Source organism: Theobroma umbraticum, unplaced genomic scaffold (genome assembly GCF_002168275.2).
Source record: "Theobroma umbraticum cultivar Fairchild unplaced genomic scaffold, ASM216827v3 scaffold_30.0, whole genome shotgun sequence".
Taxonomy (NCBI): Eukaryota; Viridiplantae; Streptophyta; class Magnoliopsida; order Malvales; family Malvaceae; genus Theobroma; species Theobroma umbraticum.
The window spans coordinates 1,199,310-1,214,751 of NW_018397254.1; the positions used below are offsets into that span (position 1 = coordinate 1,199,310).

Consider the following 15,442-nt stretch of genomic DNA (forward strand, 5'->3'; position numbering starts at 1 on the left):
AGAAATCTGGGTTTGAAACGTAACACGGCACCGGGGGGGACAGACACGATTCACAAAAACTATCGCACTTCCTCACGTTCTCTTTTTTTTTTTTTTTTTTTGTAAGGCTAAAATCAGACTTCATTACTGCTGAAGTCAAGTCAAAAAACTACCCTTTAAAGGTCGTGTTGCAGTAAGACACTACAGAGGGACAGCCCCCTCCATGGTGCCACTGCATATACAGACAGGGAACGGTTAAAACCAGGTTGCACCTGGGATGAATGCCTTTCCCATTTTTTGTTTGAGGAATTAATGTTGTTAATTTTACAAGATTATTAAGGTCTTTCGTGGAAAAATGGGGTGTTAATTCCAAGTTGTCTACTTCTTGATCTTAACTCAGGCATAAAATACCGTTTAAAAGACAAGATGGTCTTTATCACTCTTCCCTCATAAACAAGAAGATTCTAAATTTAATCAAAACGGCTTAGCTAAAGGAATTGATCTAGCAGACTATATTTATACCGTCTAGACATACATTTTGACTTATGTCCAAAACCAAACATACTTTGTTCTTTGTTTTAATTCTATTTTCTAATCACTTACTTAGCATGGAATCAAATTTTATCGCATTAGCTGCCGAATTGATTACTATATAATTTCCAAGGTCAGCCTTGAATTTGTCTCACTAATTTCTCACTGGGATTAACTGATTAATATAATTAGTTCTACAGCTTTTTCTCAACGCTTAGCACTCACAAATCTAGCTTTATATTTTATTAACACCAAAGCTTTGAGAACAAAAACAGGATTCTTGTAGTTTCTTAGTAAGTACAAAACAGAGCCACTTGGTTTTAGGCCAGTGAGACTTTAGTATAAATTGGAGGTTGGAACCATAATTCTGATCATATCACCTGTTTGTATATAAAGAAAAAGAAACATAAAATGGTTTTCAAGCTGTTCTTCTTCTTCTTCTTCTTTCTTCAACTAACAATAAGCAGTGAAAGCTGTATAACAGATTGCGGAAATCAGAAGATTCACTTCCCTTTTCAGCTCACAAATCAACCCGAAGAAGAGCGTTGTGGTTATCCGGGCTTCGGTCTCTCATGCAAGAACCAGAGCCAAACAATCATCACGTTTCCATCCTCCGGTGATTTCAGCGTTGAAATGATAGACTATTATCAGAAAAACATCGGGATCAGCAATCCAGCCGGTTGCCTTGCGAAACGTATCCTCGAGGGATTCGATCCTTCTGGCACTCCTTTCGAGCAAATTTACCTTATGAACTTGACGCTGTTCAACTGCTCAGACGATGCATTGGTGTTACCCGTAGATCGTCTCGATCTGTTCGCATCATCATCGTCGACGTGTCCGAATATATAAACGGTTTCACTCTCGGTTTGCGAATCCTTTAAGTTATGGGAAAAACTTGGTGATCGGAGCATTTTAACATGGAAAGAACCAGATTGCAAATTGTGTCTAAAATATCAAGGAACTTGCCAGTTCAAAAAACATGCAGGCCAGGAGGTTGGATGCTCTGTAATTATAGATCAAGTTATGCTTTAATTATTTTGCAAATTAATAAAACTTCAGAATCTCGAAAGAATGGTGTATGTTAGTGCTTTACAAATAAAAAAAAGACAGAAAAAAAAAGGAAAAACATAGTATTTTATGCTTGTGTGCCAAAAAGGAATGAGTTTATGATTTTTCATGGATGATGGCTCTGATGAAATGAATACTATTAGTTAAGAGAAAACTAGAAATTAATCATGTAATGCTTGATTACATTAATTTTTCTGTAATTTGCATTAAAGCAGGTAGTTCAAGAATTGCCAAGTATGTCATGTTTTTTGCCATGGTTTCTATCCTCTGCATCCTCGTCCTTGTAACGCGCATTCCAAGCATGATCATGCCTTGTATTTCTAACGGGCGCTGCGCCAACACTGAAATCAGCGACTCAACTATCCTAAAATCAAGTGCCGTGAAAAAGGGTCTCGACGGACGAACAATTGAATTGTATCCAACAACGTTGCTCTGTGAAAGCTTACAGTTACCAAAACCTAATGACAATACTTGTTCGATCTGCCTGTGCGAGTACCAAGCCAAAGACACTCTTAAGAGTATACCAAGTTGCTTGCATTATTTTCATGCTAACGGTATAGATGAGTGGCTTAAACGGAATGCAGCATGTCCTTTATGTCAGGAGTAAAGCAATGGAAGGATTTGCTCAACATGATGATGACGCAGAATAGTCTTATTTCTATTTATCTCATTAATACGCAATGCAGAATGAAAACAAGATGATCTTCTATAAGAATTGATTGATTGCATAAACAAAATGGTGCTTAATGGCTTCTAGCTTTCGAGAAGAAGTGAACAACCATGACTTCTCTTTTGTTTCCAATTAATAAATTGTACAGTCAAACGCTCAACATCAGGTACAGCTAAACTATTGAACTAATCTAAAACATTATGATTAGCTTGCTAATTGTCTCGTTTGATTGGATTATCTGTCTAAACTGTTTATACTAATCTTTATTCGCAGGCCTTGATCACACGTTTCTTCAGTTTTCTTTTGTTAATTGAGAAGCAAACACTGCAAGGAGAATTTGTTGACTCATGAAATGGCTACTCTAGAATTCTTCTTCTTCCCCTTCTTCCTGTTGTTCTTTCTTCAGCCATTGGCAAACGGTGAAACCTGCCAGGAGGCTTCCTGCGGTGGTGTAAAAATTCACTACCCTTTCCGGCTCGCAGACCAACCTGACTGCTGCGGCAATCCCAGCTTCAATCTCTCATGCATAAACCCAACCCAAACGCCCATGATCACTTTTCCTTTTGCCGTGAATATAGAGTCGACGTAATCGGTTATTCCTCGCCAAATTTATTGATCAAGCGACCCAGATAATTGCACCCCAAAACGTCTCCTTCAGGGACTCGACCTCTTTGGCACTTTTTTTGAGCTGCGATTCCCCGAAAGCCACTTATTTTTCAACTGTTCCTCCAATGTACCAGTAGGCTATCCTGCAACGTATATTTCTTGCCTTAGTGGTATAAACTTTTCGGTTTGGCTATACCCACAATTCTTTACAACCAGTCGTCCTCCTTGCGGTCATGTCTAGAGATAGCAACGATTTCGGTCCCCCTTCCGAGTCCAGATTTGCATGAGTAATTTATGGATGAAATTCTGTTAACATGGGAAGAACCCGATTGCCAGCACTCATGTAACTGTGAAAGCCGTGGGGGTGATCAATTCAAAAAGAAAAATGGTATGTTGCAAATAAAACCATGTTGCTCAGATGATATTTATGCCATATTTTCTTCTCATAGAAAGCATGATTGTGCTTTACTTACTCATAGAAACAATATGAAAAATCAGATTAATTAAGAAGGAATAGAACTCTCCAATTCAGGAAACAAATTTAAGGTGATTAAAGAGAGAAGCATGTAGGACTTCATGCTCTTTATTTTGGCTAGTATACCGATTTCAGATATATGATAGCTTAATTTAATTAATTAGAGTTGACAAACATCTTTCCAATTTTTTGTAACTTCATCCATTAATTTCAATTTAATTTTTAGGTCTTACAACATGTACCAAATATGCCATAACTTTTATTGTGGGAACACCCATCTTCCTCCTTGTGGTGTTTTTGATTTATTACAATGTCCAAGTTGGTCGTCATGATCAACGCCACCACTCCAATGTCGAAATCTTCAGCTTTGCTGAGCCACAAATGGCTGCCACTGTACCAAGGATTGAAGCCTATCCAATTACTTTGCTTTGTGAAAGCTGCCCGCTACCAAGGCCTAATGATAATACTTGTACAATATGTCTATCAGACTACAAAGCCAAAGAGATAATAAGAACCATACCTGATTGCGATCACTACTTTCATGCTGATTGCAAAGATGAATGGCTTAGACTAAATGCATCATGCTCTGTCTGTCGCAATACGCCAGATCAAGAGACTGCTTTGATCAACCATTCTACATTTACCCCCCTTCGTCCTCACCACCACCGTAGATGGCTTTTATTATTTGTACAATTTTTTTTTTGCTATAATATGTTTGTATTGTATTGATCTGGGAAAAATCAGAATTGGGTTTTTGACATGCTCCAAGATTGTCACAATTAAAATTAGAAAGAAAGCAATTGATGTAAAAATTAAAAAAAAAAAAAAAACCAAATGAGACACCCAATAAGAATAAAAAATTTATGTTGGTACATGCAGCACCCACTATATATGTATGACAAATGTAATAAGCTTTTGTTTTTGTACGAGTGCAAGTACATGTCTAGTGTGCCTAGTTGAAATGGAAGAATATTAACATTGAAAAACTAATAATAATAGATCAATCCTCCCAAACATTGAAATCAAACCCAAAAGGCCAAGATCTTACTTTCAATACACATCAGTAAAGTCAGATTTTTAGAGAAATACGACTATTAAAGCATCGAGCTGGTCATTGATGAGTAGTTCATGAGAAAAACTGAAGAATTTAATAATATGCTTGTTGATGCTCTTAAGTTTCCCATTTTGAATATCAAATAATCCACGCATTGCAACATCACTAGCTACAAAACTTTCAAATAATACAAGATGTTAACCTCCTCTTGTCTCATTCCCCACTGAATAAATAAGTAGATAGCAGGAAAGCTTCGAAGAAAACCAGCATATATAGTATTTTTTTTGCCTTCCGAATAAGCATAAAATGACTTTTTTGAACTCTTCTTTATGTCCTCTTTCTCATTTTCTCATCATAATTTGGTTAACTATTGAAAGTCTTTTAACTTTTCTTTTTGTACTTTGTAGCCATGAAACCTTAAAAAAGAAAGTAGAATTTTTGTAGCTTTCACTTCAGCACCAGATGGCTCTCTTTGATGTCTTCGTCTTCATCCTATTCTCCTTCCTTTTACTCCCTCTTCAACCATCGACAAGCGTTGAAATTTGCCGTGTTTTCTGTGGGGGGCAATGGATTCGCTTCCCTTTCAGTCTTAGCGACGAAGCTGATCGTTGTGGCTATCCCCGCTTCAATCTCTCATGCAGAAATCAGGCTCTAACAGTAATCACCCTTCCGTTTGCCGGTGAATTCAGAGTCGAAATCATCGACTATTGGGTTCAAAGTATATGGATCAACGACCCTGATTATTGCACCCCAAGACGTTTCCTTAAGGGTCTTAATCTCTCCCATACTCCTTTCGAGCCTGTACATCCTCAAAACTACACGTTTTTGAATTGCTCAGCTGGTGTATCAACACAACTACCCGAAGCAAGGTACATTGATTGTCTTAGCGCCGAAACTTTCTCTGTTGTGGTTATTCCAACAAATGTTCTCGATTCGTATGCATCCTTAGTATCATCGTCGTGTTTGAAGATAGCCACGGTTCTAGTTCCATCTTGGGATCCTAATTATGGTATGAGATTGACATGGAATGAACCCGATTGCAAATTCTGCGAACGCAGTGGAGGGGCTTGCATGTTCAAGAGTGATACAGGTCTGGACGTTAAATGCTACGGCGGTTTTAGCCCCGGTAGGTTCTTCTTTCTTTTCTTCTGTTTGGCTAATTTAGCAATTATATGTTCTATAATACTCTAAATCATAAGTAAAAACCCAGTGGTCTTTTTCTTTCTATTAAGAATTTCCCCAAAGAAAGGTAGTTTACTAGATCATAATTAGATTTAACAAGCATGACTTTCCATTTTTATAGGTCTCCCAGAAAGTGCTAAATATGGCCTAGCGTTTGGCCTGGGAATACCCCTCCTGTGCATCGCCGGGCTTGTATTTTATCTCCGTAGGAAGGTTAACGATTACAATCATCATCAACATCCCAGTCCGGAAATCTCCATTCCAGTCGCCCCACGCCGACTAACGACCGAACCCAAAGGTCTTGATGGACCAGCAATTGAGGCCCATCCAACAACTTTGCTCGGTGAAAGTGGAGAATTACCAAGGCCTAATGACAACACTTGCCCCATATGTCTTTGTGAGTACCAAGCTAAAGAGATGATAAGGACCATCCCTGACTGCAAGCATTACTTTCATGCGTCTTGTATTGATGAGTGGTTGAAATTGAATGCTACATGTCCAGTCTGTCGCAATACAACGGAGCGGTCTGCTCCCTCGGCTTCTTCATCCTCTTCTTCATCTTCATCCCACTAGATACGAATGATCGATGTTATTTTCATTTTGTACCCATTATGTAGAAATATTGTGCAAAAATGGATTCTTTAGCCGACGTTGCATTGAAATTAATCTAATTAATTAGTCTCTTTCAGCTCCTCCTGTTACCAAATTTGCTCTCTTTTCTTTCCTAAACAGTGCAAGTGTGCAACCTAGTGGCTCGTTACAACGGCGGCAATTCTTTTCTCTTTCTAAACTTGAAAAAAGAAATAATAGATCAATCCAACTTAATATTGTAATAAAACCCAGACCTGGAATTCAATGCAATTCAACGAAGTCTCGGATTTTTAAAGGAGAATTCCAGTATTGAAGCATAATTTTTGTTAGGGGAAGAGAAAATCTTATTATATAATATAAAATTGTATAAGTTGAGAAATTTAAATTATAAATCGAAAAATCTAAAATCTAAATATATATAATGTTAATCTTACTAAATATAATTTTGACTAACTAACAGAATTATAGTATAACAATGTAATTCAACAAAGTCGAATTTTTATAGGAGAGTTCAAATATTTAAGCAAAATTTTTGTTAGAAGAAGAGAAAATCTTATATAATATAAAACTGTACAAGTTATAGAGAGATATAAATTATAAATTGAGAAATTTAAAATCTATATATATATATAAAAGGTTAATCTTTTTAAGTCTAATTTTAACTAACTAATTAAGACATAAAAGATGATGTAGTGAGACATGATATAAAATATAAATATGACGAAACAAGTGATAAGTGACGTGACAAAACAAGGTATAAAAGATGAAATATATGACAAGTGATTTGGAAAATACAACATAGAGGATGATGTGGTAAACCGCTATATAAAAGATAAACATAATATTTGGTATAAAAGATGACTTAACGAAATACAATATAAATGATAAACAAAACGAAACACGACACAAAATATGAATGTAACTAAACATGTGGTAATTAATGTGACGTAGTGAAGCACAACACATGACATTGTGCAACATGATATAAAAGATAAATGTAACAAAACATGTGACAAGCAATGTGACGAAACACTAATATAAGAAATTTTTAATTTGATCATTTATGACTATAATTGTTCATGAATGATAAGAATTGAAGAAGCCGACAATATTTTCGTTGCTTTTCACTGCCAATGATTTTTGTGCAATCTCTTTTGTAAATGTACAAATTTTCATTCTCTAGACCAATTATTATGTCATGAAAAGTCTATCGCAATGAACAAATTACTTGAAATAGCATATGAGTGACTGAGACAAATAAAATCATCTTCCAAAATAAAAAAAAAAAAGGACTTTGCAACGGCTGCTACCTAATTGTCAAAATATTCTAAGATGTTAAACATCCGCTTTTGTCTCATTCCTTTTGAACTGGTATTTAACCTCTTGAACTGTTTTAAATAAATAACAGGAGCTTCCAAGAGAATATCATAAATAAATACATATATGTCCTATTTTCTTTGGATCATCTAGCTAGTTATAAAATTCTTCAACTTCAGTTATTGTATTTTGTAGTCACGAACATTGACCTTGCCCACCCAAGGTACAAGCTTAGGAAGCTCAAAAGGAAACAGAGAGTGTTCTTACTCTCTTTTGTAAGTTTTGAATTAGCGCCAAATGGTCTCTTGGAAATCATCTTCTTCATCTTCTCCTCCTTCCTCTTACTCTCCCTTCAACCATCAACGAGCGCTGAAATTTGCGGTGCTTCATGTGGGATTGAATTGATTCGCTTCCCCTTCCGTCTCAACAACCAACCTGATCGATGTGGCTATCCCGGCTTCAATCTTTCATGCAAAAACGAAGATCAAACTGGCCTTACGCTTCCATTTTCCGGTGACTTCACTGTCGTGAACATCGACTATACTTACCAAAATATATGGATCAACGACCCAGATCATTGTGCCCCAAAACGTCTCCTTGACGGACTTAATCTGTCTGGCACTCCTTTTGATTTGCTGTATCCTCGAAGCTACACCTTTTTCAATTGCTCCTCTGCCGCCTCGACAGAACTACCAGAAGCAAGGTTAATTTCTTGTCTTAGCGGCGGTAATTTCTCCGTCGTGGCTATACCGGTTGACCGTCTTGATTCGTCTACATCGTTGTCGACATCGTGTTTGGAGATAGCAACGGTTTTGGTACCACTATCCTGGACAGGTTGGTCGGAGCCTGGCTATGGTATCAGGTTGACATGGAACAAACCTGACTGCCTGTTGTGCGAAACGAGATCAGGGATTTGCATGTTCAAGAGAGATACGGGTCTGGACGTTGGATGCTTTGGTGGTATTAGCAATGGTATGTTCTAATTTGCAGTAAAACATGTTGGTTAATCTGATTAGCAATGGCCATAGGGAAAAGCTAGACATGGAGACATCAGTTGATTAACATAAACACATGTTTCACACTCTGGTGAACAAAGGCAAATTTCAAATTGCAATTGAGGTCTCAATCCATTGGTGAGGCATCGCTTTCATGCACCCACAAACACGCAAGGCTGCTCTAGACTGCCAAAGAATTAGGGCCGGTCAACGTTTCTCTCTATTTCTAGTAGCCAACATGCATGTCTCATTATTTATTTTCTACCCACAATTTATTCATTAACTAAACATGTGGTTTTTTTTTTTTTTGTTCAATTTTCATGTTAGGTCTTCCAAAAAGTACTAAATACGGCATTATATTAGGCGTGGGAATACCCTTCTTGTTCGTCTTCGGCTTGGTAATTTACCTCCAGGGCAAGATTGACGATCACAGCCATCACCAACATCCCAACCCGGAAACATTCTCCAACTCAGTCGGCCCAAGATTAGATAGTGTTGCGAAAGGTCTCGACGGACCGACTATTGACACCTACCCAATAACATTGCTAGGTGAAAGCCGGCGATTGCCAAGGCCTAACGATAACACTTGCCCAATATGTCTTTCCGAGTACCAAGCAAAAGAGACGTTAAGGACTATTCCAGACTGCAAGCATTATTTTCATGCTATTTGTATTGATGAGTGGTTGAAATTGAATGCTACATGTCCATTATGTCGTAATAACCCAGAGAGCTCTGCTCTCACAGTAAATGATTAACTATCGAATTTCAGTATTCTAAATTTCTAATACACGGGGAAAGGAAAAAGCGTTCAAACTAAGATGATCTTTCCTTTGCAATATTGTAGAGTTGCTGTACATGTAAACGTTGATTATTGCTAGGTTCATGCTTTGCACTGACTCTGTTTCCTCATCCATGAACTTGGAATTGGGAGCACCGAACCAACGAGGAAAACGTTAAAATCCCCATAAAGGAACTTGCTACCTAAAGAATTAATGGTAAGTTGATGGGAGAAATACAGAACACAAGGAAACAAGTTTGATTGGTTAAAACAAAAATAAAATCTACTGTGGGAGGCTAATATTGTTTCCACTTACCTTCGAAGTTACACCTTTCTCAACTGTTCAAACTCATGCACCCATGGTGGAATATTTCCTCAAGTTATAAAAGGTTAATGTTGTAGCCATTGTTATATCCTCCTACTAAACAGAGAGACTCCCCACCTTTGCACATTTGATCACAGTTCTATTCCTTTGATCAGATTCGGTGTGGCCATTGGGAAAATAATGCAACAAACAGCATTTGAATATCGGCCAATCTTGCAAAGGGAAATTGCCAATCTGGCAATCTCCATTTCAATTACTTCAGCTACCATGGCTTTCTCATGAATTTCCAAAAGCAGAGAACACTCAGAAGCCAGGAAAGACCCTTAGTTTTTGAATCTTCTTTCGTCAATCCCTAGCTGCATTACTTTAGGAATATTTAATATCTATAAGATAGTCCAATAATCTTTGATAGGATATAATTACTCATGCCTTTGGACTTAAGCAATGCAAATTGATCGTGCTATAGCTACACAAAGATAGGATAGAAAGAAGGAATTAAAAAAAAAATTCAATTCTAAGGATCAAATATATATATATATATATATATATAGAGACTTGGTGATGTAATTTTGTAAATTATTTTTAATTTTAATTAATACTTTTTCATCTTATGTCTTTATTATTATTTAAAATTAATCTATCTTATAAAAATAATTTTGGGATCTCTCAATACTTTTGGTAAGCATCCATAATTATTTTTCAAGTAAAAAATTTTTTAAAAATTATCGCTTATAATTTTTTTTCTCTAAAATTTTCATTTTTTGGATATTTCCCAATTTATTTATTAAATTTATTGAATTAATTATTTTATTTTTTATTTTTTTCCTTTTCTTAAGTAATTTTATTAATTTAACTTATGTAAAATAAATAAATAAAATAAAAATGATAACAATAGGTTAAAAAATACCTCAATTGGATCCGCATAGCCCTCGATTTATATGATATTTATCGATTCTTAATTTTTTACATGCCTCCTATTTTTTGATTCATATTCGGTTTGTACGACTTCAGGCAGATCAAGTACAATTGGGTTTGACCCCAACCTGCTAGGTTGAAAGTTGATCCGAGTTGGGTTTGGGTGGACCCGGCCCAACTCTTCTTCCCTTTCTCTACCTTCCTTCGGCCTTTTTTCTTCGAATTCACCCAAAGCCCAACCCTAATTGAAAAACCTTTTCTCTTCATTGTTACTGTCTTCTTCTTCCACTAATCCTAGCGACCTGCCCCTTTTGCTCGATCCTCTCTCACTTCCTCGATCCCGGAGCTGTCGCTGGCGTTGGCCTTCCTGTTAACGGCTCCTTCTTTCTTATCATTTTTTCTTTTTCACTTCCCTCTTCCTCCTGCCGCCAGTTTTGGCTCTTTCTAGAAAACCCTAGCGTCCCTCAACAGAACCTAATTGCTATTGCCGGCTTTGGGCCGTGCCAGTGGTGGCGGCGACAACGGCGTTCTCTCCTTTCCTTTCTCTGCCTTAATTGAACTCAATTGGAACAGTACCAAAAGGAATTTTTATTCTTCGAATCAATGGCTTTTTCGCGTAGCCTTTCCAATAGAGCAACTCTAATTGCTAGACGATATCGACCATCATTTGCGTACATTCTCCATGAAGATGACCGTAAAAATCAATCTTTAAACCCGTCCCAATCTCATGAAAAACCCGGTAATTTTGTTCAACAGAGATCTTTTGGAACTGGGTTTAGTAATTCATCCTCAGGGTTTGGTGTGTTGTTCCAAGATAGAATATGTTCCCAACTATCTTTTCATCCAAGCTCTGGCATGTCTTTTTGTCGATATATGTCTACAACCATTGGTGGTGGGGCAGATATGAGTGCAGCGGCTTCTGCTGTTAATGCTGGTGGGGCAGATATGAGTGCAGCGGCTTCTGCTGTTAATGAGGTTGCCATTGCTGCTGCTGATTCTTGGTTTCCGGTTGCTGCCTTGCAGCATGTTATTGATACGGTTCATTCTTTTACTGGCTTCCCCTGGTAAGTTGCTACTTTTAGTTATTTCGTATTTTGGCAATTATGAAAATGTCCCAAGAACGCATGGCATGGGCAATGATTTTGCATTACGAAGTCATTTTGTTGAATTATCACTTCTTTACGTTATAAGTGACTCAATAAATTGGCTTCAAAACTGATGCTGATACCATATACATGAGCTATATTTCAATGACAAAGGGTGACAGCAGAGAGTGCGGTACCTATCACGGCTATAAATATAAGGATTCCTATGTATGGAATACTTATTAAAACTTGCATGCTATATCACTCCATAATATATACTTTAACTTTCTAGTTAAAATTGTTATTATTATGATTATTACTATTATTATTATTATTATTATGTGGTTTGGATGAAATTTATAACTTGCAAGATGATGACATGTAAATCCTGAAGTGAACCTGCACAGTGTATCTTATGCAATATGTATATTGTGACTTCATGTTTTAAGCTAACCTCCAGGTTTTAATGATGTGCAATGTTGAAAGTAAAACCTTTCTCTGATTTTTTATTTTTTTTAAGTATTTCTTTTAATCTTTTAACGCTATTGGTTTATTATTTATTTCAGGTGGGCTTCCATAGTAGTGACAACCCTTTTGATTCGAGGGGCAACTATTCCACTTCTGATAAATCAACTTAAAGCTACTTCAAAATTTACTGTGTGTAATCATACTTGCTTCTGTTTCTTTTTTGCTTTCTCGTGTTCTTCTTACTTGTAGTGCGCTTTGTATACTTCACATAGTTTTTTAGTAGCACCTAAGTCTATATGCAAGACGTTGTTTTAATGATTAGTGTTTAAGTTTTGATGAATTGAGTCTATTTTTTGTTTTGATCCTATGAAGCCACTGATAATATCAAAATACTGGATAACTTGGTAAAGTGAATTGTGTTCTTGTGTAGTAATAATACTAGTGACATTTGGATGATGTGGGATCTTGCCTTCAGACCTTTTTAATAGTGCAAAGGGAAAAGAAATAACTAGGAGACATCATCTTATTCTTCTAGCTTTACATTGACTAGTTTTACCTTTTTTTGTACAAAAAAATTCAAGTTAGCGTCGTATGAATGCAACAGTTATCCATTGACTAGTTTCCTACTATGCCATGGGCATGGACAAAGTAAGGGAACTTATGTCTCTCTCTTTAGATGTTCTTTCTCCTTGTAAGTGGCTTCAGTTTTGCAGCTTAGAAACTGCTCCTTTTCTTTTATAGCTTGATTATAAAAAAAAAATGAAAAAGAAGATCTTTCTATGTCATTAATTATTAGTCTATGTCTATAGTAATTTGTGTTTATCCTGCAGCTATTGAGGCCACGCTTGGAGGAAATCAAGGAGCAGATGCAAAGCAAGGTCTGATACCAGCTTCTTCTGTGATTGTGTTATTATTTCTGAAACCATCTACACTCTGTGCATAGCATGCTGTTATTTGCTGTTCTGCATAATTTTGGAGCATGTTCTGATTACATGGATGTATATGTTTCTTTTACAATAGAATGAAATAAAGTTAAACAATTTTTTGCCTATTTTTCTGCAGGGTATGGATTCCCTGACAGTAGCTGAAGGTCAAAAGGAAATGAAAAAGCTTTTCAATGAGTAAGCAACTTTTCAATTAAGACAAGCTCATTTGCCTTTTGAGAGTACTTGTCATAAAAATAGATTGCATACCCTTTGGCTCCATGAATCAGTCACCAAAATCAGCTAATTGGCTTTTCACAACTTTGCTAAGGGCCCTGGTTTTTATTTTACACTATAATCTGGCATTGGTTAAGGAAAAATGTGTCAGTAGCTTCACATTGATTCAAATGTGTTCTTAATTTAATCTCTAGTGTTATTTTTATTCCGTCCAACACAAAACAACCTTGGGTATCCATCTTAGTCTAAAGTCATGATAGGTTTATACTGTTACCATCTCTATTAAATCTGTCGTGGAGGTTACTCTATGATTTAATTCTATATATTCGAGGTTAGAAACAAATGTCATTAGACGTGAGGTGTTTTAGATGATAGTTCAGTTCTTGATATATGTCTAATATCTGGCTGACCAGGAATGTGCTTGATATAGTGATTCACTTAAATGTCATTAAACTGGTTTTACCAGATGATTTCATTGGTTTTTTTTTTTTAATACCTGCAGATATGGTGTGACTCCGTTTAGTCCAATGAAAGGGCTGTTTATTCAGGGGCCCATCTTTATCAGCTTTTTCCTCGCTGTAAGATAAATGTTGTTGGTAATAACATTATGTGAAAGATTACTGGTTTATGTCTTAGAATTGAATGTGGTACGTTTAGAGTTATTCTCTGTGACTTGTCTTTTACCCAGATTTCAAACATGGCTGAGAAAGTGCCGTCATTTAAATGCGGTGGACCGTATTGGTTTATGGATCTTACTACTCCAGATGATTTATATATTCTTCCAGTTTTGACAGCCCTTAGTTTTTTGATAACAGTGGAGGTGAGCTTTCTTTTTATGGATTAAATTAAAGCATTAATTGTATTACAGTATGCCTTTTTTTCTTTTAATCAGTTTTAATTAACTGCTATATTTTCTCAGTGCAACATGCAAGAAGGTATGGAAGGGAATCCTGCCGCTGGAACTATAAAAAATGTCTCTAGGGTTTTAGCTGCTCTTACAGTTCCATTTACCATGAGTTTCCCAAAGGTATACTCACCACTTTGTATTTTGGTTCCAGCACATTTTTTTTAATATCATGTCAAGATTATATTAAGATTTTTCCAAGTCAAATAGACCATCTTGGCTTTATAAAACATTTTCCCTCAACAAGCTCATACACTCCATATGCATTGCCTACTGTAAAAAGCTGGTATACTATTGGCTAGTATGTGCGAATAGTGCCATATGTGAGCTCTCTGTATTTCAACTAGAAATCTGGAACCCAGTTTTAAAGAACTGCTACTTAAAGTTTGGGTGCTGTTACTTCCTGTGAATATTTGCATGCTAATGATAATTTTGATCTCTTTTTTATCTACAGGCCATATTTTGTTATTGGATTACATCAAATTTGTTTTCCCTCACCTATGGCCTAGGTGAGTCCATAAACTCCTGGTTTGTTTTACTTAGAATAAACACCATCAGACGTGACTTACTTTTTTCTTGAAATTGCTGAGCATGTCTATCTTTTCCCTTGAAAATTTGATTTTTGCAGTGCTCAAGTCTCCAGGGGTGAAGAAGGCTTTAGGTGTTCCTGAAATACCTAAGCCACCGCCAGGTGCTGCACAAAAGCCTTCTGGTGATCTGTTTGCAGCTCTCAAACAAGCTGTCAAACAAGGCAGAGCAGCAACACAAGAATCTACCTCATTACCTGTTGAACCAGCAAAAGTATCAAACCAAATAACATCCTCTTCTTCGGCTATCAGTCAGAGGCTTAAAAGTTTAGAGAGACAAGTAAAAGGAAGGAAGAAAAACAAGAAGAGGTGAGAAGGCTTTCCTGCAAGAAGTTGAACTGCCCTTAATTTCCGAAGATGAGGATACTGGTGTTAGAATGACTAATATATATTAAAAATTTGCATTATATATTATTTTTGGTAGGGCCTGCTGTTTGGGCCACAGAAACAAAGTGACAGGAGAGTTATTTTGCAATTGAAGAGTTAAGAGAGTTTTCTTTTTCCCTGGATTTGGGGTTTGTTGTACGGGTAAACATGTATTCACTGCTCATGTAGTGAAGAAAAATAAAATACAAGTAAACCACATGTTGGAAGGCTTTAGGCTTACACTTAAGATTGGTTCCTTGAAATATGAGAGCTATCTTTTTGTATTGGTGTATGAAACATTCTTCATCTAGAACGGTGTTTCTCGGGGATCCTCCTGGGGCAGTGTATCTATTTTTTAGGCAATATTATCTCATTGTAATTTGGCA

At 36.5% G+C, this 15,442-nt stretch overlaps 4 protein-coding genes and 1 pseudogene across 4 annotated transcripts; all 5 read left to right on the forward strand.

Annotated features, from left to right (window-relative positions):
• The first annotated feature begins 1,143 nt into the window (after window positions 1-1,143).
• On the forward strand, window positions 1,144-2,185 carry LOC110419930 (putative RING-H2 finger protein ATL21A). The gene is made up of 2 exons (XM_089784215.1): window positions 1,144-1,345; window positions 1,794-2,185. Exons 1-2 carry the CDS (start codon window positions 1,144-1,146, stop codon window positions 2,183-2,185), a joined length of 594 nt encoding a protein of 197 aa, XP_089640341.1.
• A 415-nt stretch (window positions 2,186-2,600) lies between these two features.
• On the forward strand, window positions 2,601-4,000 carry LOC110420022 (putative RING-H2 finger protein ATL21B; annotated as a pseudogene).
• An 845-nt stretch (window positions 4,001-4,845) lies between these two features.
• On the forward strand, window positions 4,846-6,138 carry LOC110420107 (putative RING-H2 finger protein ATL21B). The gene is made up of 2 exons (XM_021433286.1): window positions 4,846-5,509; window positions 5,687-6,138. The coding sequence occupies exons 1-2, from the start codon at window positions 4,846-4,848 to the stop codon at window positions 6,136-6,138; spliced, it is 1,116 nt and encodes a 371-aa protein (XP_021288961.1).
• Window positions 6,139-7,084: 946 nt separating this feature from the next.
• Window positions 7,085-9,295, forward strand: LOC110418301 (RING-H2 finger protein ATL22-like). Its single transcript, XM_021430994.2, has 3 exons — window positions 7,085-7,089; window positions 7,565-8,445; window positions 8,796-9,295. The coding sequence occupies exons 1-3, from the start codon at window positions 7,085-7,087 to the stop codon at window positions 9,221-9,223; spliced, it is 1,314 nt and encodes a 437-aa protein (XP_021286669.2). The 3' UTR covers window positions 9,224-9,295.
• Window positions 9,296-10,725: 1,430 nt separating this feature from the next.
• On the forward strand, window positions 10,726-15,442 carry OXA1 (inner membrane OXA1-like protein). The gene is made up of 9 exons (XM_021421185.2): window positions 10,726-11,550; window positions 12,138-12,228; window positions 12,870-12,917; window positions 13,102-13,160; window positions 13,702-13,777; window positions 13,888-14,019; window positions 14,119-14,226; window positions 14,558-14,612; window positions 14,732-15,442. The coding sequence occupies exons 1-9, from the start codon at window positions 11,090-11,092 to the stop codon at window positions 15,001-15,003; spliced, it is 1,302 nt and encodes a 433-aa protein (XP_021276860.1). The 5' UTR covers window positions 10,726-11,089; the 3' UTR covers window positions 15,004-15,442.

Bases quoted from the DNA above. Each gene is read 5' to 3' on its own strand.
- LOC110419930 (XM_089784215.1), top strand. From the start codon at position 1,144: ATGATAGACTATTATCAGAAAAACATCGGGATCAGCAATCCAGCCGGT. The intron at 1,346-1,793 runs GTCCGAATATAT...GCATTAAAGCAG, and splicing joins CGCATCATCATCGTCGACGT to GTAGTTCAAGAATTGCCAAG.
- LOC110420107 (XM_021433286.1), top strand. From the start codon at position 4,846: ATGGCTCTCTTTGATGTCTTCGTCTTCATCCTATTCTCCTTCCTTTTA. The intron at 5,510-5,686 runs GTAGGTTCTTCT...CCATTTTTATAG, and splicing joins CTACGGCGGTTTTAGCCCCG to GTCTCCCAGAAAGTGCTAAA.
- LOC110418301 (XM_021430994.2), top strand. The intron at 8,446-8,795 runs GTATGTTCTAAT...TTTTCATGTTAG, and splicing joins CTTTGGTGGTATTAGCAATG to GTCTTCCAAAAAGTACTAAA.
- OXA1 (XM_021421185.2), top strand. From the start codon at position 11,090: ATGGCTTTTTCGCGTAGCCTTTCCAATAGAGCAACTCTAATTGCTAGA. The intron at 13,161-13,701 runs GTAAGCAACTTT...TAATACCTGCAG, and splicing joins ATGAAAAAGCTTTTCAATGA to ATATGGTGTGACTCCGTTTA. The intron at 14,227-14,557 runs GTATACTCACCA...TTTTATCTACAG, and splicing joins TTACCATGAGTTTCCCAAAG to GCCATATTTTGTTATTGGAT.